Source organism: Gymnogyps californianus, chromosome 8 (genome assembly GCF_018139145.2).
Source record: "Gymnogyps californianus isolate 813 chromosome 8, ASM1813914v2, whole genome shotgun sequence".
Lineage (NCBI taxonomy): Eukaryota > Metazoa > Chordata > Aves > Accipitriformes > Cathartidae > Gymnogyps > Gymnogyps californianus.
The window spans coordinates 6,455,789-6,481,546 of record NC_059478.1 but is presented as its reverse complement, the minus strand read 5'-3'; the positions used below and the strand labels follow the sequence as shown (position 1 = coordinate 6,481,546).

The following is a 25,758-nucleotide window of genomic DNA, read 5'->3' as shown; positions in this document are numbered from 1 at the left end:
CACATACCGTATATACACACACAGGCACACCTAGAGTTCTCCGTATATAAATAAATATATGTCGGTGGGAGACAGGATACATTCGGCAGCACTGAGCCCCCCCCGCCCGGCTCCCGCCTGCCCCAGTACAAATCAGTTGGCTTCGGTTTTGCCCCCCCGCCGCTGGCAGGCAGAGCCGCTCCCGTCTGCCTGGTGCACCCTGACCCCTCGGCCCCCCCCGCACCCTGCCATCACACCTCGCCCCTTTTCCGGGCTGGATGAGACCCTTGGGGAGGGAAATTCAAAGCCACAGCAACATGAGCCCGAGCGACAGAGCAAAGGGGGCCCCTGGTACCCCCTCGCTGGGACTCTCCGGTCTCGGGGAGTGGAAAACCATCGGGACGAGCCTTCCCAGGGGTCCCGCTTGGGGCAGGGAGCAGGGCTGCCGCCGGAGGGGCTCTCACTCGCCCCGCAGCACGCACGCCTGGCCGGGCAGCTCCACCGCCCATCAAATGCTTCTCTGTGCAGAAAAAAAGTGATAGTAATAAAGGAAAGTCGACAGATTTTAATTTTTTTTTTTTTGCACAAAGACTTTTTTTTTTTCCTTTCCCTTTTTTGTTTTTTTTTTTTCCCCCTCCATTCCGGTCGGTTTGGTTTTCTCCTTTTCCCCTGCATTTGGTTTTGGTTTTGTTTCATTCCCAGGCGTGGCGAAGAGCATGCATTGGAGAGGGGCAGGGCGGCGGCGGGGCGGGGAGGGGGAGAGCTGAGACGGGGCGGGGGGGAGCAGCTTCTAGCACTTGTCGTCTTCCTCGGTGTCGCTGAGCACGTCGATGCTGGCCCCACACATCACGCCCTGCCCTGCCCCTCGCCTCCGCCGCCGGTAGTGCCCGTTGGGCATCTGCCAGCTGTGCCGCAGCGGCGGGGCCGAGCCGATGGTGTTGGAGCGGCCGAGGCTGGTGGCGACGGCCGCCTCGAAGGTGAGCGTCTCCTCCTCACCGCAGTCTGAGGCGTGCGAGTCGTCGTGCAGGGCCAGGTAGGGCTCCGAGATGTAACGTTGCGGGGTGGACTGTCGGCTCTGCTTCCCCGCCGGGGAGCTGGAAGACTCGGTCAGGCCGGCGGCGTTGGGCTCCAGGGTGGAGGAGAGGAGCGGAGACCCCCCCTCGCTCTCCTCTGCAGGCGGCGAGGCGTCTCCGGCATGCCGCAGCATGGAGGCGTAGGAGAGGAGGGGACGCGGCTTGGGGGGCACTGGTGGGAGCTGGCGGCGGCCTCGCCGGGGGGTGCTGGTGTCCGAGATGGAGGGGATGGAGCTTTCGCTCAGGGAGCCCGTTCCCTGCAACGCACCAAGATGTGCTGGGGAATACAGGAATGACGGGCAGTGCCATGCACCCGCTCCCCCTCACCCTGAGCCTGGGCTCCCCGGAGCATCCTCCTGCATGGATGAGGCCCTGCTGCGCCCTCGCCTGCCCCATCCCTGCCTCGGGGTCTGCTCCAGGGACAAGGATGGTGTCTGCTCTTGGTGGTCAAAAGTAAAAAGCACCCGCAAACCTGCTGCAGGAAGAACTAATGGCTCACCAGCTGCTGGTCTCTATGGGCAGCATCTCTGTGGGCTTCAAGCACACTCAAGCACTGGCATCTCCAGGCTTGTGTAGCTGGGACACCTCAACCTTGGCAGGGAGCGGATGCCACAGCAGTGAGAGGATCAGCGTGGAGATCCACCCCTCTCCCCAAATGCTCTGCAGGGTGCCCGAGCAGCCCCAACCTGCTCAGCTCACAAGGGACACAGAGGTGCCACCGTAGGGAGGAGAGATGCCACAGAGCTCCTGGAGCTGGGGCTTATCTTGCCGGTTTTGGCAAGGAGCTTTTCCTACACCTCCCTTTGCGCTTAGGAAGGGTTTTTTGTCACCCACCTGCCTGTTGGGCGTCTGCGACCTGCCCTCGCTGGGTGACCGGGACTCGCGCCGCCGCTCCGGCGACTCGTCGTGCGCCTGGGGACTCCTCTCCTCAGAGTTGCAGCGGGAGATATCGGGGGACAGCAAGTGCTTGCGCTCTTTGGATCGGCCCCGCTCCCTGCCGCCTGAGCGATGCCCGTCGGACCGGTGGCCTGCAGGACATCGCCGTCAGTCCCCGCCGTCCCCTCCCCAGGAGCCGGGGATGCTCGGCTAAGGGTTTTTTTGGCATTGGTGTGGGATGGGGCCACCCGGCCTTGCTCACCCGAGTCGGCGTTGAGGCGCCGGGCGGAGAGCTGGAGTGAGGAGTGATAGCTGCGCCGGCGGGACTTGTAGGTGTTGTCGCTGCTGCGCTCCATGGAGAACTCATCCAGCCAGGAGCTGTTGGTGCGCTTGTCCCGGATGGTGGAAAACGATCGCCGCATCGAGCTAGTGTCCGTCACCACCTGCAAGCAACCCCGGCCGGCCGGGGAGAGGGTTAGCGCCAGGCAGGGCTGTTGAGCAATTACCGGTTCACCCGCCATCACTGGCACACCAGCCTCCGGGATGGGGAGGTTCGGGGTGGGGGGGCAGCAAGCCCAAGCACAGCCCCCCCAAATAATCTCTGCACAAACCGGGGGTGGGAGGAAAGCAGGGTTTAGCTTTCATGCTTGTGAACTCCCCTGCCCCAGCCGGTTGGGAACTGTGCTCCACAAGCAAAGCCAGTGACTGTGATTCAAGCCAAGGCACTGCGTGCCAGGGGAAGAGCAGCAGCACCCCACCCCGGGTGTGGGGACACGGAGGGTACCAGGCCATTGCCCCCCAGGCTGTCCCAGCATCCCTCCTCGCCTTGAAAACAGGACCAAGTGGAGCAAACAGAGACATCAAAGAAGAAATCATTGAGAGAGGGGGGGATCCTGCAGTGCCCCTCACTTGGTCTTTATCTTCCTGGTTGCTGCCGCTTTTCCAGTGGCAGCACTGGTCCTCCTTTATTCCCACGTCCCCTTCCACTGCACTCATCCCCTCTCTCCCCACTCATGCTGTTGTTTTATCATCCCTCTCCTTTCCTTTCTCCCTTCCATGCTTCTCCTTTCTACCTTCTCCCCTCTTTCTAGCTTATGTTCTTGCATATTTTGTGGAAAACATCACCTCCTTCTATATTTTCCTTTACTTGAGCCTAGCAGCTTTTTGCCTCTGCAGCCTCAGGGCCATTCTCCCTGTCTCCTCTCCTCACACCGTACCCTTTTCGCTCCCATCACCTCCTTCTGATCGTCTCCCCCGCTGCCAAATGGTCAATAAAGCCCATGAGGCAAAGCTTCCCTTCCTCTTCACGCCCCACCAAAGTGCCACGACATGTCACACCAGCACTGACACCAGGACTTCTGTGAGAAAGCAGACCCAGAGACTTCACAGCAAAACCGAACCCCATAAGAGCGTCTGTGTCTCGGTGGAGGCTGAGTACAAGACAGAACAACAGAGAAACCGGGCAGACAAACGAGGAGGTGAGATGTGGCCTGGGTTCCCCTGGACAGATGGAGAAGCATGTGTGTTGGGACAACGGGAAAGGAAGGAAAAGGTGTTTCATCACCTCTGAGATCATCTGACAGCCGGGCTGGGACTCCTCGAACCTCAGCCAGCGCCCAGGGTGGGAGGAAAGGAGGAGCGTCCCACTGTGGGGGGACCCTGCAACCTCCCGGCGTGGCCTTGCTCCTCTGTGGACCTCCCATATGAGCCAGATCGACTCCCCTGGCTGCTCTCTGCTGCCAGTGTCCCCCATGTAGGGGAACAACAGCCCTCCTACTTGTGTAGCACCCCAAAGACGGGGAGATGCTCCGATATCGGGGCGCTGGGGAAGCCATGGGGCTCGCGGGACTTGCTCAGCGCTGAGAGAAGCCCCAGTGTTACCTGGTAGGCTTTGCTTGGACCCGGCACCCGTGGGGGCTTTGCTTGGTTTTACCTGGGGATCCACAGTGAGACGAGGCATGGAGGAGGCCCTCCCAGAGACAGCGTGGTCCTGAGTGTCCACGGGAAGGTAGCTGCCACGGTTAGAGGGTTGCACTCTTTGAAACTCCCTAACCTCTGGCTCCTGGAAATAAACACACAGCCAAGCTCTTGGGATGGGGTTGGAGCAGGGCAGCGCGCTGCTTCTGCCCCGTTTGCAGGGGACAGCCCTGCTCGCTCAACCGGGGGCAGAATTTAAGTGGGCCAAAAAGGGAGTCTAAGACATATCATCCGTCACGTCGCCACTGAAAAATAATCTCTGGCTCACAATCCATTGCAGGTGAGCCCAGCTGTGGTGCTTCAGGCTTGCCTGATGGCCAATTCATCTTGCACCTCTTCAGTGGCGGTGGAAACCCTGCCTGGATCTGGTGACGCCCTGACTTTAACTCCTTCTCCTTTTGCCAGAAGGGGAAAAAACATATGGGATTTTCTCTCGGACCCTGCTTTAAAGGCTTTCTGGCCACATCCCCGTTAAAAGAAAGCACGCTACCCGTGGCACCTTTGTGCTTTGGTTAATTCCCAATTTAGGGGACTCTCTTGTACGGGACACCGTGTCAAGGAGATGGGCAGGGAGTGACCCTGGAGATGTGCTGGAAGGTGACTTTGTGGGGAGGGAGGAGCCTCATCTGCCACCTCCCCGCCAGAAGGATGGTGGCATGGTTGGGGTGGCCCGGGCAGGGGACGCCCGCCTGCGCGGTACACAGCTCACACAGAGTACTACAGACCCCAGGGACATGGACCGGGCTGGAGATGCACAGTGGTACAACACTGCATCTGACAAGCGTCAGGGTGGTGCACGAATGCACACACACAGACATGGAGAGATATATATAGATATGTATATATATATACACACACACACAGACAGACACTGCTGCTGCCGGCCGGCATGTGTGTGAGGCCGGAGGGGTGTGCTCCCGGTTGGAGACAGTTTGACAGCTCGGTTTGGCATCGGGGACACCAGCACTGACAACAAAATGAACACGAATCCGAAAACATCAGATACCATCACTCAGCACGGGGTAACCCACTGAAATGAGCACTCAGTGGAAAAAAAGAGCAGCCTGTGAAGAGAAGGATATTTTACTGCAGGACATCGGACCCTGGTCACAGCTCTCGCCCCAAAAGCACTTGCTGCTGCCTGTGCCCACCGGCCAGGGCTGGTCCAGGGATGGCTGCGTCCCCAGTGCCCAGACAGAGGCGAGGGGCTAGAGCCCCAGCTGGGCAACACCGGGGGACGCTTGTCCCCTGCTTTGGATCCGTGCATGACCCAGCAGCTGCCATCCCTCCGCTGTGCTCGCTGCCACAGGGGCAGGGAGCAGCTTTTCACCGCCATGCCGGCAGCCCCACACCTCCCCGTGCCCACCAGCACCCTTGCTGAGACCGCAGGCGAGCGCCTGTCAGGCAGCGTGTGACTTTACCAGAGACTGGTGCTCCTGGAACTGCCCGTGGGCCGGATCCATGCACGCCAGCTGGAAGATCTCCTGTGGCGAGAGCGGGCTTAGCGAGGGGAACCCGCTCCGGCTGCTCCTGCAAAGATGGTCCAGCTTCAGGGAGGCCACAAACCGGGTGCTGCCATCGCTGGGCATCGCCTCTCCAGTGGCTCAGAGCTGGGGAGCCCCTGTGCTTGCGGCCCAGGCTGTCAAGGATCCCCAGGACAAACATCATGTTCCTTGGAGAGCTGAAGTGGTGCCCAGGCAGGAGAGGACGCCAGTGCCCCAGGTCCCACGGCAGCAGGGGGATATCCCAAGTGCAGTGCCAGCAACTCCCACCATCTCATTCCCATCAGCCAGGGTGCTGGGATCCCCCACCAACCCTACACCACCCAGGGACCCGCTGCTCAACTGCTCCTGAGGTTCAGGTCCATCCCAGACCCTCCTAGGTAAGAGAGTTTACACTTAGTGCTAGGATGGTCCTGCAAGAAGAGCATCCATGCCGACACCTGGCCATCCCCCTTGGCTACCTCCGCTGCTGTTGGTGATGCTGACACCCACCAGCTACCTGGGATCCTGCAAAAGCTTTGTGCTAGGAGCTTTCTGCCCCAGACTGGGTTTCCCCTGCTCTCGGCAGCTCTTTAACCCTCTGTACATCCCAGTGCCAGCTCCAGAGAACAAAACGAGGGCTGCAGGAACAGAAAAGCGACAGGACTACCTCCCTTCTTCTCAGGGCAATACTCACAGGCCCGAGAGCGTGTCTTGCTGGAGGTAAGGCAGAGCCTTCGCATTTGAGATGATTTCCTGCGGCAAGGAGGACGGCTCCATGCGCTGGAACATGGGAGCGTTTTTCTGTATTGAGGAAAAGAAGCAGCTGAGCCTGTAGGAAGTGCAGATGAACATCCAGTGCTTCACCAACCAAGTCCCTGCCACTTGGGAAGGCGACAGCGTGCTCGTGTTCCCTGTTGGGGGCTGAGGATGCACGTGTGTGTGCCTTGTAGTCACCAAAGCCCAACCTGTACCACCATCCTCATCCCTCAGCTGCATCCCATGCAGCTGGCCACGCGTTTGGTTAGGATGTGGTAAGAAGCAGCGAGCGTGCTCTGAACATCCCCCTCCTGCCCACCGCATGCCCTTGCTGAGCCTCACCTGCTCCTCCAGCTGCTGCCGCTGCTTCTTCGCTTTGCTCTGCTTGTAGTAATCCATGATCATCATGGCTGCATATATTTTGCCAACAGTCAGGTCAGAGGCTGAGAGCATAAGAGGGAACAAAGTGGGGACACTTGTGTGTTTAACCAGCACGGATCTCGGGACAAGCCCACTGTGGGATACCCTGGTGACTCTCAAACTCTCCTCGCTGCTCCGAAACAGAGAGAGATGAACACCCAGACACTCCACGTGGAGATAAAATGGATGGAGACAGCTTGAAAGCATCATCATAAACCACCAAGACACCTATCTTCATCACATCATCATATGTAATGGAGCAAGCGATGCTCAGCCTCCTGCCCTTATATGCTCCAGAGATGATTTACAGGAAACTCTGGGTTTGGCAGGAGCAGACCACTGCAAACTGAATGTTTTTCAAGAGGGTTCCCAAGCAGCCAGGAAGAGCAAGGCAGAAGCCAGCCTGTAGCAACACAAACCCTTTTCCCACTTCTCCCCCCAGCTGGGGACGGGTCTGACCAGTCCCCACCTCCCTTTGGGAAGAAGCTGCTGCAGGTATGATGGAAACTTGGCAGCGATGACAGCACCCACAGAGACTCACTTTTTGGCATAGGTACCAACAGGTCAAGCATCTTCTGGGACAGGTGAGGCCAAATGGTCAGGATCTCCTTTTGAAGCTCAGAGTCTAACTGCTGCCAATCTGCACCACCTTGAACAGCAGGGGGGAAAAAAAATGGCCCACGTACATCAAGACCTGGCACCAGGGTCCAACTAAAAACACCCCTTTCCCATCCTGAAGTGAGGTTCACAAGCAGCAACCAGCTCTCTCTAGGCTAGGAGGGCCATCCTGCATCAGCAAGCCTGGTCTCCTGCTCTCGCAGGGAAACTTTCCTACCATCCCTTCCATATGCGCCTCCATCTCCCCGTCCCCTGCCCTCCCACTCGAAGCTGCCATCTTCAAGCTCGCCTTGGGTCCGTCTCTGCGGCTCCAATCCTACTCCAGCCCACACACACCTGCTGCTGCCCCACTTTCTCTTTTCTGGTGAGTGGATCATGTGCTGGTGAAAGAGCAGCTCCGCTTGGTTGAAATCCTGAAGTACTCGGCGATGCTGTGCCAGGAGAGCAGAGCTCTCTGGCCAGCGGTGAAGGGGTTTGCTGAGCTTAGGAAGACCCAGGCTCAAAGGGAGCTGTCAACACGCGCCAGCCGGAGACACCCGAGCCCCGGGCAACTCAGCCGAGCTGTAGGAGACCCAGGTTCAGATCTCTGCTTTATCTAGAGCTTGATCTAGATACCTAGATCTAGATATCTAGAACCCAAGGAGTTGTCTCAGCACAGGGCTTTTACTGATATCTTTCCCTGGGCTGGGTTGTCTTCCAACAGCTGAGCTGTTCCCAGGGGATATTTTATTGAAAATGGCATGTTTCTGCAGAAAGTTTTTGATCTGATGAATCAGAACGTTTCCAGCAACAACAACAAACCAGGTTTTCCTGCTGTAAATGTTTTATCTTCCCTGAGAGAGAGATTTCTGTTCCCCAGACTTAGGAAGCCCAGCACATGTGATCTTTTCCCTCCTTGGTTTGGTTTTGTATGTGCGGAGGAAGGCGAATTCTCTCTCCCCTGCTTTACACAGTGGACATCAAGCTGTTTCTGCTCTCTAGAAGCAGCTTCTAGCGGAAAACTGGCCACCTCTTCCCTAAATAAATAGATTTTTTTTTTAAAGAGAGTAGCAGAAATATGCCTGTTCAAGGTAGTCACTTCCATCCACATGCCAGGCTCTGGGCAGCCAACCACATTTGGTTGTGATGTCCTCCGCCTGCCCAAAGGATGAGTGCTGGTCACTCTGAAACACTCCTGGCCCTGTCCCCTCTCTACCCCACCGACCTTACCTTTGGCAATTTTGATATCCAAGGCCGTGCGTATCAGCGCCATCAAGGTGGAGGTAAAATGGACCGTCATGTCCTCGGCCACGGGCATGTTCATCAGCACCAGTCTCTGCGCAAGAGAGAGAAAAAAACAGCGGACGGAAAACAATATCGAAAAACACATCGACCAGGCTGGAGGAAAAGAAATTAAACATTAAACAAAAGGGAAAAAAAAAAATTAAAAAATAAAAAGCAACAAAGAGTGTCAAAACAGCACAGCCAAAAAAGAAGGGCAAGGATCACCCCGCCACCCCCCCCGGCTCCTTCCACCCCAGGACACCGGCTCACTGCCTTCCAGGGCTCCTCCTGCGCCCCAGGAACGGCCCCTGAGCCCCCCTCCCCACGGCACCGGGGCTGCCACGGCACCTCCCGGCACTTTTGGGAAGACACGCCTGATCCATCAGGGATGCAGGCGTGGGGAATGCTCGGGAAGGGGAGAGGGGGCTCAGGTTTCCGTTCCCGGGTGGTTTGGCTTTCCGGCTCTCAACCCTTCCCACCTGGGGCAGGGGAGAGGAGGGTCCTTAACCTTCAGGGACTTCAGATCGGCTGGATTCCTCTAGCATGCTACATCCTGGCGCTCCCTTTTTGCGTCTTTCAGAGATGAAGTTTGCCAGCACATGCACAGGGTCCAAATTATCCAAAGGTGGGGAAGGGAAGGAGGAGTAGAAAGAGTGCAGAAGGAAAGAGAGAAGGGCAACCAAGGCAGGTTAGACACGCCATGCTCCTTCCCCACCCTGGGCAGGCGGGGTGCAAACCGAAGTGACCAGATCCACTTTCCAGAGAGTATATTTTGCTTTGTGAATACCTTAGGTCATCCCTTCCCTGCCCGTTCCTTTTCACCCGGCTTCTCATGTCCTTTCCCTGCCTTCAAGCCTCCCTTTTTCTCCTCGAAAAGTGTGATGGTAGACGTGTATGCATGCGTGAACAAACACGTGAGAGCTGGAGAGGGTGGCAGCATGTTTGCAAGTGTGCAGAAATCCCACCTTCGCTAGCCCTGAATGCTGCCGAAAGGGCTGCGGGCAGCAGCCCGTGGCCAAGAAAAGCTTCAGTGTGCTCCAGACCTGGGCAACACATCGCTCTGTAGCTCCAGGTCTTGTCCTAGCAGCTGCTGCCCTCAGCAAAGCCGTGCAGCTCCCACCCCACATCCTTCAGGGCTTCCCGTGCTCCTGCTCCATGCCTACGCAGCCGGGAGCACGCTGTGCCTGTGCCGTGAGCTGATTGCCGGCCACCGCCCCACGAGGAACGAGGGGGTTAAACTCAGAGACACTTTTTGAAGGCACCTGGCTTTGCCTTGCACAAGGCATCCTTGGGATAGCTCGTGCTGATGCGCCTGGCTCCTCACACGCTGCAGAGCTCCTTCTACAGGACATTTCCTTGCTGCCCACCTGCTTCCCATCTCCATGGGCTTTAGCCCTGTTTCTGCGCTGGCCGGGACAAGGATGGTTCTGAGCCCAGGGGACGAGCTTGGGTCAGTGAGCTCCTAAGGACGTCTCACTCTCCTAGCTGTGCTACAGGGTTGCTCCTCACCTCATCTTCTCCAACCCTCCCACTTCTACACTATTGCTGATCCTGCCCCTCCTCTTCCACTGGGGTCTTCCACCCCAGAGCTCCCCAGGCTTGCGAGTGACCACAGCAGCATCACGTGCGTGGGCAGTGGAGACCAGCCAGCGTGGCCAGGACTCTTCTGAGCACACCAGGCTCCCCAGGAGCGAGCTCAACACATGTTGGATACCCCCAACGCCTCCCCGGCTCCCCCCAGCCCCACCTCCCGCAGCTCCCTCGAGCCCCGGCTCCTGCTCGGCTCTAGCCCCCGTAGAAGGAAGGGTTGATCTACCTTATAGGCCACTTTGGAAGGACATCTCTTGCCGAGGCCTAGCGGTGGTGACATAAGAGTCAGCATTTCATACATCTCAGTGTAATGGATTCGGCCACTGCTCATGAAGGGGGAAGGGGAGGGAGGGAGATGCAGAGAGAGAGGAGGCATTCCCAGAGAGCAGAAAAACGTACAAACAAAAATAGTACAGGAAAACAGGAGAGAAAAAACAAACGGACAAACAGGAAAAGAACAGGAAACCCGTTAATCAAGGCAAATCATACATGAGAGACTGTCCTGACGTGGATTTATAGCACTGCTCACACAGACCCAGGAATGCTGGCAGAAAGCAACTCACCCCTCTCCTCTCTGCTGCTGGCCTCAAGCGCCTGTCTCGCTAGCAGTCTGGGAGTCCTCCTCTGGTCTCAACCCCTTTCCTAAAGCCCTCCAGCAGCCCCCAACTTGTCCCACAGGTTCCAGGGCTGTGTGCGAGTGGTATAAATCAGATACACGGCACTCAAGCCATGGGTTATTTGAGATAATGGTGGTTTGCACCACAGAGCTCTCTGGCCTCCGTAGCGTCTTCCCTCCCGGGGCGGGGGGGCCTGGGTATTGCTTTACATCGCCACCTAACCCATAGCCGGAAGGCTGTGTATCCCCAGCTCATAAGGTCTATGCAATTGGGAGGCAGCATCTTGCATAGAAGGCAGTGGGCCAGGGTCACTTGTCAAAGGAAGATGCCCAGTTGCTTCCGTCTGGCTCTGCGGATGGACCACTTTCCCACCATGCACCAGTGCAAAAGGCATGCTGAATTGGCTGAAAAAACAAAACCGGGAGGAAAAGTTGTACATGCCATGCTCCCGCCCTGGCTCTCTCCCACATGCGGCTGCAAGTTCCACCAGGTTGGAGTTTAAAGAGTCTCAGCAGAGGCAGCTGTTTGGGCCTTCCAACATTGGGGTTCATTTGGGTTTCCCAAGGGAGGCAGCTGGGACGGACCCCCACCTCGCGCTCCTCTGCTCTGTAAGGACCTGCCTAGGATTGCTGCAGTGAGGAACGCTACCAAAAACGGGCCACCCGATGATGCCTTGAGCCCTCTGCCAGGCTGAGATATTTGGGCTGTGTCTCCCTCTCTCTGCACACCCAGGAGGCCGCTCACGTACATCTCCCAGGGATCCTGGGCTCGGCCACCTCTTCTTCCCCTTGTGCCAGGCTTCTGTCCTGCACTGCAACGTTCAGGATGGTTAATGGGCAAGGGCAACCTTGCAACAGCAAAGGCATCGACCCTTACAGCTGGGCTGGGAGGATGCTGCTGGAGAGGAACCCGTTTCAGCTGGGGTGGCCTGGGAGAGAGGGCACTGCCGAAAAATTAAGCACTCCCCACGGGATTTTGGCCACTTCCCTACCCATGTGCTCAGAGCAGCGTGGAAAGGGGAGAAGAAGATTATCTCCTCTTCTCAGGGGGCATCGCTGGTTTGGAAGCAGACCCCTGGCCAAAGAGGCCCCCACCAAGATAAGTCCTGACATTTCGGATGTGAACTAGAGATGGTGACGACCTACAATGGGAGCTGTTTGGGGTGCAGGCACAGAACAGGCTGGGCAAGCCACCCCCTTTGAGACCTGACACACCTAAACGGGTTGGAAAGAGGATTGATAACAACACTGGAGACTATTAAGTAGGATGATCAAGAGGAAACATCCAGGTCCAGGAGTCCGTAAGCAGCATCTTGGCAGAGCTGGATGTGCACTGACTCGAGGTGTCTGAAGGGGAGAAGATGACTTCAAAATTTTCATGCTCATGAACTTTGTGCAAAAAGGAAGCAAGACAGTGATCTTCCACCCACCCTTCCTGGCAGGGGGGATTTTAGCATACCCAGCACACATCAGACACTGTCTTCCATACTGAGATTCTCCGCGCAATGAAGGAGGAATGGATTCCCGTGAAAGGAAGAGTTTGCATCAGTAACCAAGAAGGACCGCACGAGAACTGTGCTGTTCTCACAGACAGGATGCACACTGCTGCTTCTCAGAGCAGAGATCTTAAAGTGTTTTGAGCAACACAGCAGTGCCCAGAAACCACATCCCCACGGAGTGCAGCACAGGCAGGCACATGGAATGACATCCGTCTGAACAGGACGGCTCCCAAGAGCTGGTCCAAGCACAGGCACATCCTTGATGGGGGAGCTGACCATCTGTCCTGTGTCTGGACAGAGATATGACCTGTGGCTACGGCACAGGATGGCCTGTGAAACCACCAGGCACTAATGGCTTGGTCCTGGTACTCTGAGAGAATCCTGGGAGTGATGGAAGAGGAAATCTGGAGGACATCTGTCCTCCTGTGGTTAGGAAATAAGTACTGTGCCGTACAAGGCTGTTAGGAACAGAGCACCAGAATAGCAAGTGATGTGACAGTAGATTCAGGAATAAGTGATGTCCACAGGGACATCAATGTCTGTGGAGCATTCGCCTGACCCATGACCATCTCAAGGGCTATGTTTAGGGGGCAAAATTGATGCCTTGGCTCACTTTTGCATGACTGCTAGAAGCAGAGGGGGTGAGGAAAGGCAGAGAGCGCCCCAAGGTGTGGAGCAGGCTGCCAGGATGCTCCCAGCAAGATGTGGTTACAAGATCTGCTCTCCCCAGCGTAAGGACAGAGCTTGCTGGACTTCCACGAGAAATCTTCCCGCATCAGTGCCCCTTTGTTAGCCCACCTGTGGATGGCCTAGCGGGTACTCTTCCATACCATGCTGCACCCCTATGCAGCATCCTGAACTTGCCCAAGCACCATCTCTTCTAAAGCAGGCTATCCACCACTCCATAAACACGTTGGTGTTTGTTTCTGCAAGTCATCGTTGTCGCATTGCCTGGCAGGATAGGGCTGTGGGCTCCAGGAAGGTGAACCTGTGCACCGTGATGTGCAGGGCAGGCTCACCAAACTGAAAGGCGAGCAGGTTGGGTTGGCATTTTGGGATCTGGACCATGGTGGCAAGATGCAATGACCACGTGGGTTTTCTTTCTTCATCAGTTGCCTTTTGGGAATTGTTCCAGGGCAGTAGGAATCCCTGAAAATCTCTCATGTCCTTGAAATACCCCATGCACAGGGAGGAGACGGCTGAGGTAACACAAGGAAGAGATGGGGATGGTGTCCCTCATGTGACAGCTGAAGCTGGTCTCACTCTCTCTGCCTCCACCTCCCCTTGAGTTTACCCACCTTCACTGCTCTGTCCATCCCACAGAGTTAGCAGAAAGCCCAGACTGCTGCAGAGCTCCCTCTTCTCAGGATGCATTACAGGTACCCTTCTGAGCACCAGGTGATCCAGCTTAGGAGAGCAGCGTTTGCCAGTGAAGCCCTGATGTCAATCGAGAAAGACTAGAAATTCCTCCTGAAGATGTCTTCTGTCTGCAGGGACCTGAGCAAGTGTCCTCAGCAAAGCCGCCATCCTTTGCCAGGGATGCAACAGAGAAGAGCGGAAAGACTGCGAGCTGCCCCTCCTTGAACAAATGAGCCGTCTGAGATTCTTGCAAGAAATCTCCTATCCCTAAATACCTCTTCATAAATGAGATGACCGAGCATCCAGGCCTTGTCTTGCTTGCTCTGCTTTACTTCTGGTGGTCTACTTCAAGATTTCAAATGTGTGCATCATCCCCATGACCAGCTGTGGAGGGTGACAGACCTGTTCCAGGGATGCTGGCTGGAAGAAGCATTTCTGATGTGGCAAGAAGGATGTGGTGGCTACATCATGCCGCAATAAGGAACTCTCTTCCTCTGCAGAGTCAAGATCAAGGGCTGGGGGCATCTGAGCTTCTCTCATACATCTCCTCAGATGCTGTAGGGGATGCAGAGGGAAGGGCAAGCTCTACGGTTCGTCCTTTCATGCCACGGACACAGACGTAGACATCATGGCACTTTAGAGAAGGCAGCAGGCGCAGGATTTTGCTCAACTGTCACACCAAAATAAATTTTTTTTTAGAAGTGCAAGTCAGAGAGACACAAGGAGGCCAAATTGCTGCCGTGGACTCATGGCCAGCAGCCGGGATCTTGGATTGAGCAGAGGGAGAGGAGCTGTTGAGCTCCAGAGATGTGCCCAGGTGCCACCACCTCCCAAGCAGATCTGGCAAGCTAAGGGCAAGACTAGCAAGAGTCCTGCTCCCCAGAGACGTTGTTATGTGTCCTCCAAGTGCCACACTTGAGGAAGAGTCTGTTGGGTACAGCACGGCGTCCCCCAGGGAGAGGGGTCACTCTGGCCTCCACGTCCTCCCCCCAAAACAACGGCAAAGCCCCCAACATCCTCCTGCCTTTGCTCCCCTCTTCCCTCCCCAGGAGCAAACCACATCTAAGCCCCCCCCCCAAAAAACTCCTGCTCCCGCATGAGGGCACTTTGAGAAGGCAAGCAGGGACGGTGGCATTTGGCCCGGCACTATTTGGGGGCTTTCTGCTCCGACGGAGCTGGGGCAGGGGGCTGGCTGGGGGACGCAATTTGTTGAAACCCACCCCGGAAGGCTCTGAGCCCCCCCTGGCCCCACTCATGCCTCCCCTCGAGGGGGACAGCTGCTGGCTCTGGGAGGCCGCGGACCTCTTTAAACTCGAAGGAAAGCAACGTCAGGGTTCCCTCGGGAGGCGCGGTGGTGGTGGAGCGGGGGGAAGGAGGGGTGGATGGTGCGTCCCGTGGCCAGGTTGTGGCGGAGGACTGGGAGGCAAACCTTGCACGCCACCCTGTAGGGGCAGTTCTCTCCTAGGCCCAGAGGAGGCGAGATCACCCGTACTAATTTGTACATATCCTTATACGAGATCCTGCCGCTGCAAAGGAAGCACAGGTGGATTAATAGGACACTGAGAGGGTGGAGGGGAGGATGGAGAGCTTAACCGGGGGATGCTGGGGCCATCTGTGGGGCAAGACCCCCGGGGGTGCATGGCTCTTCTCCTTCTGGCTCTGTCAGACCCAGAGAGGGGAAAGCTGTGAGCATCAGCTACTGCCTTCTCCACCATGAGTCAGCTTATACCTCCTCACACTGACCCATCTTGACCCTGGAGAAGGACAGTTTTGGCGGTGAACACTACCCCATTGCCCTTCCTCATCATGCCCCTGGCCGCCTACGCCTGGTGGGAGAGGGCTGGGATTTTAGACGGGGTGCGCCTGCAGCTTGGTTGGGTTCTAGCCACCACGAGCCCTTTTGATGGAGTTGTGTCCCATCACACCACCAGAGAGCCTGCCCTCGCACGGCCAACAATCTGGTCCTCACAAGGTCCCAGGGAGGTGGGCAGCTGAGTCACTTGTGTCTCCAATATCTGGGGAACCTGAGATGGGGAGAGATAATGTGACCAGCTGGTGACCGGTGGCTGTGGTACTAGCACCTAGGTCTCTCGCTGTCCAGTCCTGTGCTCCGACCATCAGACCACACTCTGCCAAGGGTACACATTATTAGAAGCAAACCCTCCCATACGCACACCCCTTCTCGCCCACAGAAGCACATCTCCCCAGACCCGGGTGCAGTCATCGCAGAATACGGCCCGTATCCCTCCTGCACCGGCTGAAATAACGAAGCAGTGGAGGCGGAGAGCTGGCAGGAGAGGGTACAGGGGTCATCGGATGCTGAGCTCCCCACTCCGCTCCAGATCAGAGCCCTTCAGGAAGCGGGACCATGTGGGGTGGAAGTGCTGAGGTGCAGCATGCTGCAGCCTCCTGGGCATCCTTAGACAAGCTTGGAGGGAAACCGCGCGAGGAGGCAAAGAACAGTGTTACCGTCCTACCCGGCGCCTTTGCCTCTGGCTTCTCCCTGCTCTTCTCCTATCTCCTCTCTATCACTGGCCAGAGCTAACCCAACCGTCTGGGCAAAACCCATCCCTGAGCCCTGCTGGTGTTGGGTGGTCTCCCCACAAGACCTTCATGTGATGGTCCCGGTGTCAGGATTCAGAACTGCTGCCCCACGCAGGTGGTGGGACCCATTCGGATGTACTCACCCGTTCCTCACCCAGCAACGGGGGCCAGGGCTGCCCCGATGGGCCGAGTACCACCGGCTCCTGCGCATGTCCCCTAACCACTGGCTACATATCTGGCTTGCTCAGAAATCAGAGGGGTACATGGCATTGATAGGACAGTTCAGGCATGCTTTTTCAGTGACTGTCCTGGAGACCCAGGCCACCAGCATGGGGGGCAAGAGTGAATGAAGTGCCTGGTGTGAAGAAATCCTTCCCAAAAGCCATGGATGAGAAGCCCCACACTGAGTAGCTGGATGTTTCACTGCTCTCACCTCCTCTCCCTTCTCTAGTTGTCCCTCAGGACATCTACTCACCCGTACTGACCTCTCCCCCTTGCACAAGGCACAGTCGCCCACTAACAAGCAAACCCACCTGCCCACGGGGACCTTGCACAACAGCAAGAGCACTGGAGGAGGCCACATGGGGAGGAACCTGGCCAGCACTGAGCTGCACGGGGTTGGACAGAAATGGTGGAGGAAACTATGTCAGGAGCTGATGATATTAGGCATAAAAAAATATCTTGGCTGGAGCTGGTCTCTCGAGGGGCAGGACATTAGCAGCGGAGGCAACGAGTCTCCAAAGGGAACGCGTGTGGCTGCCAAGGGCTCTCGAGCTAAGATCACCCACACTCCCCGGCACAGCAGTGGTGGGTCATGGCTCCAAAGAGGCTGTCGCTGGGCTGGGGGAGGGTGGAAGGGACCACACTAGACCCCCTTGTAGTGCTGGGGCTGAGTGGAGGGCAAACATGCTCCCAGAGCTGCTGAGGGCTCCACACTGCCCTAGGGATGCTCCAGACCATGCTGGGAGGAGCGGCGGAGAACAGCTCCTCTGCAGCAGCAGCAGCAGGAGCAGAGCCAAAGCCTGGCCACCCAGAGTACGTACGGCTGCTGTGAACCCATCCCACTGCCGGGAACAGGCTGCTGCCTGCAAACGGGAGCCCTCTTTGCTGGGGTCCTCATCAGCAAAGACATGAGTGCAGGAAACAAAGTCCTCGCATCTCTAGAGGGGTGAGCGGGTTGGCCAGCGTAAGGACACAATTCCCCAAACCCATCAAGGTCCTCCATAGGCGACTTGGCAGGAGCCCAGCAGACCCCCAGCATCTCCCCATTGCTGGGAACAAGCTGCATTCAGCCCTGCTCTGATGGGGAGCTGTGGGTGCTGGGGACCAGGCGATGGAGCCGGTCTCAGGGCAGAGGCACCCAGCTGGTTCACGGGGACAGGGAAGGAGGCCGAGAGGGACCTGCCCACTGGTTGGGGAGGAGAGGAAGAGCAGAAACCTCCAGCGCTCAGGATAAACACCGTGGCAAACTGTGAACATCACCCAAGACGCCTGAGCCACCAGGTGCTGTAGGAACCGGCTGCCGCCCTTGTAACGACCGCGGGCAACAGCAGCCCTTCCCTGACCATCCCAGGCATCGCAGCTGGTTTCCAATAGCAGAACACAGAGATGCCCATTTAAAACCAGCTCTGAGAGGTTGCTCGGGAGAGAAGGAGCTGGCTACATACCACGCTGCTCTGTCATACTCTGCCCAGATCCGGACAAACTCATCTAGATGGTGAGGTCCCAGGATGGAGGAATCCCGAGTCAGGTATTCAAAATTGTCCATGATGACTGCCACGAACAAGTTGAGCATCTAAGTGAAAGGGAAAAAGGCAGAGAGAAAGGAAAGTAGGGGGAGAGGGAGCAGAGATGACCCTATGGTGGGGATGCAGGTTGGGGGGCTGACAAGAGGGACCCCCAAGGGCTCTCAGGGAGGAGGAACTCACCAGGAAAGAGCAGAAGAAGATGAAGGACACGAAGTAAACGTAGGCCAGGTCGGTGCCGCAGCGCTCGTTCTCGTTCTGCCCGGACGTCGCCGTCGTGTCCGGCTCGCAGCCTTTGCCCTCCAGGCAGGACAGCATGATCTCCTGCCATGCCTCTCCCGTGGCACTCCTGCGCCCAACACAGCTGTGCTCAGCAGCTCGTGGTGGCACGGGACGGAGCCGGGGCAGGATGCCCCCAGGAGAAGCCTCACAAGAAGCTGTGCAACCCCCTACCCAAATTAAGCACATCTCCAGCACACAGAGGAGTGAGGCACTGGATCAGCAGTGACCGAGCTGGACCCACACAAGTGCAGCCATGCCAGGGTGTAGCTCCTGGCACATGGGGCCCACTGCCCCCAGCCAGCTGGTCCAAAGAGCTGGGAGACAGACATCCTTTTTGGGGCAGTGTGGAGGGGGAAAAAGGGGTTCCTGAGCTCCTGTGGCTGTGTTTTGCCCAGCTGCTCTCTAGCACTAAAAGCTGACCTCCACCAAACAGCCTGCGGTGAGAACCTGCCCAGCCCAGCTCCTGGCACGCCTGCACCCAAAAACCCTGCCAAAGGAGTTTCCTATGGTTGCTTACCGGAAGAGGAGCATAAGGGAGCCCAGGAAGCTGCGGAAGTTGTTGTGCCGGTTAATGTGGCTTTCCTCATCTAGTTTGATATTGCCAAAAACCTACAGGAGGGAGAAAAAGGGCTCAGTTACTCAGGCAAGAGCTTGGCAGCCGGGGAAGTGGCTGCATGTTCACCTTGGCAGCCGGGGAAGCGGCTGCACGTTCACCTTGGCTCACAGGCACGCACCCCTGTGCTGCAGGGACTGATCCTGCCCCAGGTTCATCACCCTCGGTGCAGCTGGCCCCCAAAGCAGCTGACATCCACCCTTCTCTGCACAATCCCCCATGGAAAAGCACCCCAGCGCACAGCCAGCACGCCAAGGAGCTGGCGCTGAGCAGCCATCAGGGAAGGAGACTCTCCTCTCCTCGGCAGGGATTTGCGATGGGCAGCAAAGGCTGTGAGAGGCCGAGCTGCCATGGAAACAGGAGCACGGAGGACCTGGGATCAACCAAGTCCAACCACTCCACATCCATCCCTCTGCTGCGGTACAGGCGGCATCCGAGCACTGCATGGCACCCGGCGGTCCCGAGCACGCTGGAGGCACAGGGATGAGTCGCACCATCCTGGGTGGGTGCTGGGTCACAGTCCTGGGAACTCCCAGGAGCTTTTCCCTTGGTGGGGAAATGGTCCGTGATGCCGGGGTCAGGCACAGCGGTGCAAACAGGGTGGGGAAGGGCTCATTGAGGGAGGGACAGACCGACCGCTAACCCACTATGGACAGCCAGACACCTAGGACTACTGTCCCCAGGGCCTAAAGAGACAAAGCCCCAAACATGGACAATATCCTAATAATGACCTACAGCCAAGGCCGTGGTAGGACATAATGAATGTTCGAAAAGTGCCTCCAATAGGAAAAATGTGCTGTTATTACTGTTAAATATTTATTCCACTTCCCATGAACCTAAAAATACACTAACTGCAGAGTATTTTTTTCCCTGTACAGGTTTTTTGGAATGTGTAATTGTAGAATATTTTCTGCCTCCAGCTATTTTGCTCAAATAACGCCCACAGACTTTACTGCTTGGGGATTTGTTCACAATGGTGTTAAAAAAAAAAAATCAAAAAAAATCAAATACTACCACACGGCAGGGAGGGGGGCTGACTCAGATGGTGGTTGTTTCGCACGGAGAACACCTGGAGTCGGTGCTGAGATGTGTAGGACAGAGCGGCCAAAACCAGCCACGGGACTCTCGGCGCGGGGGAGAGGGGGTGGAAGAGACTAAACACCAGCGCTGCCAAGCAGCCCGAGCAGGGGGCCGCTGCGCTGCCCGCTGCCTCCCCAAAATCTGCCTGTCCTGGCAGCGCACGTCAGGCAACGGCGTTGGGTACTGCGGCAGCTCGCTCATCGGGCAAGCTCCAGATCCCGAGCGTTGGTCGTCGAAGATGCTTTGTCAGATCTTCAGCGTGGGATTTAGTCATCGCAGAACTGAGCCAGCCCCGCGGCACGTGTGGAGCTGAGGGTTTTAGCTCATGTGCTTCTTATTTACCAGCTGGAGCCTGGAAAGCTCACATCTCCCCATGCTCTGTGGGCCTCCCACCATCTGGTAGGTCATCACAGGTCCCTAAGCACAAGAGCCCAAGCAGACCATCAGTGGCACAGCTACAACATAAACCCTCCGCAGAGGGACAAGGTGGACGGTGGGCTGCAGGGATCGCTGCCGTGATCCAGCCATTCAGATGGGAAAGGCAGAAGGCTGCTCACCAGGTCCCTCAGGCATGAAAACAATCTCTGGGGGCTGCTAGGGAGTTGGAGATAGGGTGTAATTTCTAAAAGAAGGGGTGGCGATTTGAAAGCAGCCGCAGCACAGCATGCCCAGCTGAGTCCCCAAGGCCACATTTCCAAGGGTACAAGTTGGGAAGGCAGCTGTAGAGCTTGACTGAACAAGCCCGTGGCAGGTCCCCCAGGGCATGTGGCTCTGCAGCTCCCAAACAAGCTGTTCCACCCTCGGGACCTTCCAGGACACCGCGACCGAGTGAAGCAATGACAGGCAGAAACAAGGCTGGCTGCTGTGCATAATGCTGAGGACACGCTGGTCCAGCCTGTCCGCGCCAGAGGAATGCACACTGAGATGTCTGTGCTCACCTGCATCCCAATGATAGCGTAGATGAAGAAAAGCATGGCGATCAAGAGGCAGACGTAGGGGAGGGCCTGCAAGAGAAGCAGATGAGTCATCTCATTTAGCAGAGGTCCAGCTCCAAAGGAGTACAAAAAGCACAGCAACCAGGTAAGCTGTGCCGATCCGTCCCTCCTACAAGCCAACAAGTCAGCAAGACCTTGGGAACAGCCTGCGTTTGGGAGCAGCACCCCAGCACCATGGCCTGGGAGGAGACCAGGGCACATGTGACTTACCTTGAAGGACTGCACGAACGTCCAGAGCAGGATGCGGATGGTGTAACCCTGGCGCAGCAGCTTGATGAGCCGAGCAGCCCGGAAGAGCTTCAGGAAGCTCATGTTGAAGCTGCTGGTGTTCACCAGCTGTGAGGAGATGAGAGGGTCAGAGGGAGGCGGGAGCTCCCCACCCTGCAGCAGTACGCCCCGCTGCTCCCAGCCCCTGCTTCACCTTGGTGTCCGTCAGGATGATCTCCGTAATGCTGCCGATGACGGTGATGAAGTCAAAGATGTTCCAGGTGTCCCGGAAATAATTCTGCAAAAGGAAGGAGAGAGGGAACATGGATTTGAGCTCAGGGATGGCAGGTCTGAAGGGCGCTGAGCCACGGGCCAAGGCTGCTCATGGACAGCGGCAGCAGAGACCTTGCCGCCCATTTGTATGCAGCCACGGTCTGGAGTACCGTCCTGCGTCTGAGACGGTGACAGACCTGAGCGTGTCTGCAGCGAGCAGCTTCTCCTGGGAGATGACTCACGCATCCAACAGGCCACCCTGGAGAATGGGAGCGGGAAAAGCGGCCACAGCCAGCCCTGGTCAGGCTACAACAGCTCATCACGCCGACCCTCACAGCCACGAGGCTGCTTTGCCCTCCTCTTCGTGGGCACCTGGACCCACCTCAGACCCTGCTGTTTGTGCAGCAGCTGGTGCAAGGCTGGACTTGACCACAGCTGGCACCGCTGGGAGCAGGGAGAGTGGCTAGAAACCCTCCTGCTAGTGGACTTCATCTCCCAGTATGGGTTAGAAACAGGAAAGAAACTGTAAAAGAGCAAATCTGACAGTTGCTCATAAGTAGCAAAGAGTAGCTGAAGAAAAGGCAGCCTGTGGCTTCAAATCTTAAATGAGCAGCTGGGGACTTGAGGACCGTGAATTAGGCAGGGAGGTCTCACTGCTGGCCAGGTCTGGTCCAAGTGATACAGCCTAAGGACAGCAATGCACCAGCATCTCGTGGCTCCCGGGGACAAGGGACTGCAGCCACCAGCATGACTGCAGCAGCAGTTGGCTTTATCAGAGCAGCCGCACGGCACATATGTGGTCCAGGTACCCGAGTACCACAGAAACAAGGCAAAAAGTAAAGCAGCGGTGTGGCTTCCCCCCCGAGGAACCAGTAGTAGGAAGTTTAATGAGAACCAAAGGAGCGATTCCAACCTAAAAACAGCTCTCAGGCTGGGACCCAAAATAAATAGCAACAACCTCACATTATTAACACCTTCCCTCTGAGATCTGTGTGCTGCCAATGTCCAAATTAACACCCTCATCAAGAACCGGAGCAGCCACTCACCAGGAAGCCAAAAGCAATGATCTTGAGGACACACTCCAAGGAGAACACCATGGTGAACGCGATGTTCAGGTACTTCAGGGCCAGCTCATAGGTGTATGGAGCAGAGTAGTACTGATGGAAAGAGAGAGACATTGTTAGCCAGGAGGGGGCCTGCCAGCCTCTTGGCTGATAACTGTCCCAGGAAGACCTGCGGTGGTCCATGTTCCTTGCCCTGGGTGCCTCAAGACCATCTCCTCCTTCCCCTCTCCACCCCTCTCCCAGGACAGCTGCCACTCCTTCTAAGAAGGAAGCGCAGAGCAAATCCAGATCTTTCTGCAGTGGTTAAGAGGTCCAGATCGTTTGGGTCATCTCGTTTAGGGAAGATCTCACCTCCAGTTTGGGGCATGTGGTGTTTCAAGTGACTATGCCAAGGGAATACATGCTCAGATTCTGTCTCAAAGCATCTCCTAGAAACAACCAAAATACTCTCCAGTCCCATCCTGACCGATCCTCCTTCTCCCCGCTGCCCCAAACAGGACAGGCTCACTCTGACCAGCTCACCTTCATCATCAGCACCACGGTGTTCAACGCTATCATGGCCATGATGGTATACTCGAAGGATGGGGAGACCACAAAGTGCCAGACCCGGTACTGGAAGGTATGCCGGTTCTGGGGCATGTATCGCGTGAGGGGCTTGGCGCTGATGGCAAAGTCAATACAGGCCCTCTGGAATAAAACAACGTGCATCAGACCCTGGCTGATGGTCATGTGGGGGACGGCGGCTGCCACACTTCTTTCCTTCATGGGCTGGGCAGGCAGGTTGCTCATGGGTTTCTTACACCTTTTCAACATCTAGGGAGCTCCAAGCTCCCAAACTGCAGAAAACCCAAGGAAACGTCCTCTTTCCCCCTCCCCAGACTGTACCTCGTTCTTCTCCAGACTGCACTCCTCCATCATTTTGTCTCCTTGCTCTTGGAACGTAATGATGATGAGAGCCACGAAAATGTTGACGAAGAAGAAAGGGAAGACCACAAAATAGACGACATAAAAAATGGACATCTCCATGCGGTTGCTGCGGCTGGGCCCGCGGTCCTCCTCCGTCACGTCCACTGAATGCTGCAGCACCCTGTGGGCAGACAGGTGAAGAAAAGCAACCAGAGCTATGCCCACCAGGACTGCCACCACGCGGCACTTCTCACGGGACCCACTTTGTACAGCCAGCTCTGTCTGTCCACGGTTGTAACAATGATAAACCTCTGTCTTAATCTGCTTTACAAGGACAACCCCTCTAAGTGGCTACAGCTTGTTTTACAGTACTTTGCCTGTGCCGTGATGGAAAACGGATTTTCCAGTGCTCCACATACAAAGAAAAAAATCACCCAAGCTCACATGAGCATGAAGAAAGGCCTAGTCCTATGGTCATCACTAAACTTGAGCTAAGATATACCTCAGGGCCACACAGGAGAAGGGATTATCCATCATTCACTCCCTAAGGAAGAAGCTAACCCCAGCCATGGTCCAAGCCTCATATGGGGGCTAAAGCTCTTCTGTCCTGACAAAATTTCTCGTCCTTCCTCTCCTCCTCCCTGCCCAGGAGTTTCTCTCTCAGTCCCACCTGGCTGTAGCCAGTTATTAACCCAACCACCCCAATGGGGACATGCTCACCCTAATTCAGGGGGGGTGGACGGAGCAGAGTACTCACTGGGGCCAACCCTCGCCGGTGGACACTGTGAACAGGGTGAGCAAAGCCCAGATGATATTGTCGTAGTGAAACTCGTGGCGTTTCCATTCCCGGCACTTCACTTCCATCTTGTTCTTCTCGTGGTCCACGTAGTTCCCTCTGCAAGGTTGGGAGAGAGCAGTGACCTTGCTTTTTATGCTGCCAGACTATGAGACAGTGGTTTTAAACCCTGGGGGCAGCGCGTGGCGGGGGGGGGGGCACCTCTCCTCCTGCAGGGCTGGAGGGAGAAATGGGGAGAGGCTGGATAACAACTGGGGTGAAGGAGAGAAGGGGAAAGCAATAGGGAAGAGAGAAGGAGGAAAGAGAACAGGAGCAAAATACAGGGCTCTGTACCCTGCATCCCATGCAAGGATGTACAGCGCTGACACAGCAATGGGGACAGGGCTCAGCCCATGCCATCCATGCCAAGAGACTATGGCCAAGAGCGAGTCACGACCAAGGACTTAACTGGGAACCCAAAGATGACATTACCCAGCACCCTGCCTTTGCCAGAGGTGTCAGCAGCATCGGACCTACTGAACAGGGCACCTACATGCAGTCTTTCTCCGTGTCCTTAGAGCTGTCAGTGCAGTAGAAAAACTTCCCCTTGAAGAGCTGGACAGCAATGACAGCAAAGATGAACATGAAGAGCTTGTAGACAATGAGGATGTTGAAGACGTTCTTGAGGGAAGTCACTACGCAGTCGAAGACGGCCTGCAGGAGGAAGGCATAGCTCACCTGGGGGAACCGACAGCCTTGGCAAAGGGCAGGACCAAAACCTTCCTCAAGACCGCCATGGGGAAAGCCATTTCCTACTCCTGGGGTGGAAAGGAGGAAAGAGCTGGGCCTTCTCCCAGGCAAAGGGCTATTTTATGAGCGAGTTTAACACCTGGAGTACCCCCCAGCACACACACGGACACCAAGCAGCCCCTGAGACAGCAGCAGGGATAGATATTTATATCCTCCAACGTTCTCTGCAACCAGGGCAGCAGACAGGGGATGGCCCCAATGATGCAATTAGCAGCACTCAAGACCAATTAGTAAACACTTCTTTGTTTCACATCACCCCAAATAACAAGGCAGAGCGAATACCTCTGCCTACAATAGCAGCACCTCCCCAGGCTGTGCTCTCAGCCCCAGTTCTCAAAGCACTTTAAGAAAGAGAGGAATGTCCTTATCCCTGCTTTGTGGTGAAGACAGAGGTGTCCAGAAATGAACGGACGTGGGCTGAATCCATCCACTGATTGGGAAGAATGGCTGGGGTCAAAACTCATGTCTCTGGGGTGCCACCCTGGGCCTCATCCATCAGCCAAATATCGCCTTGTGAAAAAAACTCAGGGCTTCCTCGGTCTCTTACTCCCTTCTGGCTCTATACCCCATCGGCTAAGGTAGGGAAATCCATAATCCTACCTGTGCTGCACAAATAATCCCTCTATTCAGATGGGAAATTCCCCTCCGGTGCAACACCATGACAGCGCAGCACACAAAATCCCGACTTGTTTGCAAGCTGCTCTAGTGGGAAAGATAATGAACTTTGGAAAGAGATTTGAGCTCTCCCAAAGCCAGGGCAGCCTATTTTATCAGGAGAGCATCTGGGCTTTGCTGCCTCATGTCCGCTCCAGCCCCACTTTCCCTGGTAGAGGAACTAACTGACACCTTGCAGAGATCCAGGCTTGCTTTTAATAACTCATTGCACCTCCAGACATGAAGCAGCCTGAAGGGTGTTGTGTTTGAAAACGGGGCTCCTAAAGCACAGCAAATGCT

At 56.3% G+C, this 25,758-nt stretch overlaps 1 protein-coding gene across 1 annotated transcript in view; it reads right to left on the bottom strand.

The window, feature by feature from the left end:
• Positions 1–652: 652 nt before the first annotated feature.
• The window catches only part of CACNA1E (calcium voltage-gated channel subunit alpha1 E), a 160,419-nt gene continuing 135,313 nt past the window's right edge, over positions 653–25,758 (bottom strand). The window contains exons 31-51 of the mRNA XM_050900963.1: positions 24,548–24,708; positions 23,977–24,114; positions 23,199–23,400; positions 22,836–23,000; positions 22,296–22,406; positions 21,191–21,274; positions 20,980–21,105; positions 20,713–20,778; positions 18,599–18,690; positions 17,983–18,148; positions 17,722–17,849; positions 10,263–10,359; positions 8,393–8,498; positions 7,107–7,214; positions 6,488–6,588; positions 6,084–6,190; positions 5,327–5,435; positions 3,862–3,990; positions 2,191–2,371; positions 1,887–2,080; positions 653–1,309 (exon numbers count right to left, since the gene is read on the bottom strand). Of these exons, the coding sequence (XP_050756920.1) occupies positions 770–1,309; positions 1,887–2,080; positions 2,191–2,371; positions 3,862–3,990; positions 5,327–5,435; positions 6,084–6,190; positions 6,488–6,588; positions 7,107–7,214; positions 8,393–8,498; positions 10,263–10,359; positions 17,722–17,849; positions 17,983–18,148; positions 18,599–18,690; positions 20,713–20,778; positions 20,980–21,105; positions 21,191–21,274; positions 22,296–22,406; positions 22,836–23,000; positions 23,199–23,400; positions 23,977–24,114; positions 24,548–24,708 (3,111 nt within the window). The 3' untranslated portion in view covers positions 653–769. The remainder of the gene's footprint in view (positions 1,310–1,886; positions 2,081–2,190; positions 2,372–3,861; positions 3,991–5,326; positions 5,436–6,083; positions 6,191–6,487; positions 6,589–7,106; positions 7,215–8,392; positions 8,499–10,262; positions 10,360–17,721; positions 17,850–17,982; positions 18,149–18,598; positions 18,691–20,712; positions 20,779–20,979; positions 21,106–21,190; positions 21,275–22,295; positions 22,407–22,835; positions 23,001–23,198; positions 23,401–23,976; positions 24,115–24,547; positions 24,709–25,758) is intronic.